Source organism: Penaeus monodon, chromosome 34, assembly GCF_015228065.2.
Source record: "Penaeus monodon isolate SGIC_2016 chromosome 34, NSTDA_Pmon_1, whole genome shotgun sequence".
In the NCBI taxonomy this organism is placed as follows: Eukaryota; Metazoa; Arthropoda; class Malacostraca; order Decapoda; family Penaeidae; genus Penaeus; species Penaeus monodon.
Genome location: NC_051419.1, coordinates 5,867,862 through 5,868,720, shown reverse-complemented (window position 1 = coordinate 5,868,720; position 859 = coordinate 5,867,862). Strand labels below are relative to the sequence as shown.

The 859-nt window shown below is 54.8% G+C and overlaps 1 protein-coding gene across 1 annotated transcript in view; it reads left to right on the top strand.

Annotated features, from left to right (window-relative positions):
• LOC119594793 (hemicentin-1-like) overlaps positions 1–857 on the top strand; it is a gene marked incomplete at its 3' end in the record, with an annotated part of 75,652 nt that extends 74,795 nt beyond the window's left edge. Inside the window, exons 36-38 of the mRNA XM_037943882.1 lie at positions 59–343; positions 514–638; positions 819–857. Coding sequence (XP_037799810.1) covers positions 59–343; positions 514–638; positions 819–857 — 449 coding nt within the window. The remainder of the gene's footprint in view (positions 1–58; positions 344–513; positions 639–818) is intronic.
• Between the last annotated feature and the right edge of the window lie 2 nt (positions 858–859).

The following is an 859-nucleotide window of genomic DNA, read 5'->3' as shown; positions in this document are numbered from 1 at the left end:
AAAACAGATTGACAGATAGAGAGAGAGTACCAAGCATGACAACCTCTCTCCCCTGCAGCGCCGCCCACGATCCGCGACGCGGGCGGAAGCGACGTGGTAACCGACGTGCAGGTGGTGTCGGGTCGGGAGGCCATCCTGTACTGCGGCGTCGAGGGGTCCCCGCCACCCGCCATCACCTGGCTTAGGGATGGGCGGACCCTCAAACCAGGGCCCCGAGTCCACTTCACGGGGCCTTACGAACTCCTCCTGACGAGCGTGCAGGCGGGCGACGCGGGGGACTACGCCTGCTTGGCCACCAACCGCGCGGGGACGGCGGAGAAGCAGTTCAATATCAGGGTCATCGGTAGGTTTGGATTCTTGGGAGGGGGATGTGCGGAGACCGATGCCATTTTCTGAAGAATTTGAATAGTCGTTTTGCGAGTCTGACTGTAAACATATTTTATCAATGTCAACATTCGACATTTTAAATATGAAAAGGCAACATTCGACTTTTTAAAACCTTTTCGTCACCAGTTCCGGCCACGATAGCGGACGACGAGGATGGCTCTCCGCCGATGCAGGAGGTCCTGGTCGACATGCCCTTCTCCCTTTACTGTCCTGTAGAAGGCACGCCGCAGCCACGCATCACTTGGACGAAGGTAAAGTAAGCAGGGGCCTAGCTCCAATAAATGCCGTCTTTATAATTTGTTCCTCATCTCTTATTCAACGTGTAAATATGTTGCAGACTATGCCATTGTTTTCCAGCATTTAGAATCTGTGTCTAAATGGGTAGCGTTCCGTGTGCCCTAATGCCCCTCTAAAGCAGGTCTGTCCGACAGAACTCCGCCCCGCTGGATGGTCTGCTCGGCTTCCATGGCCT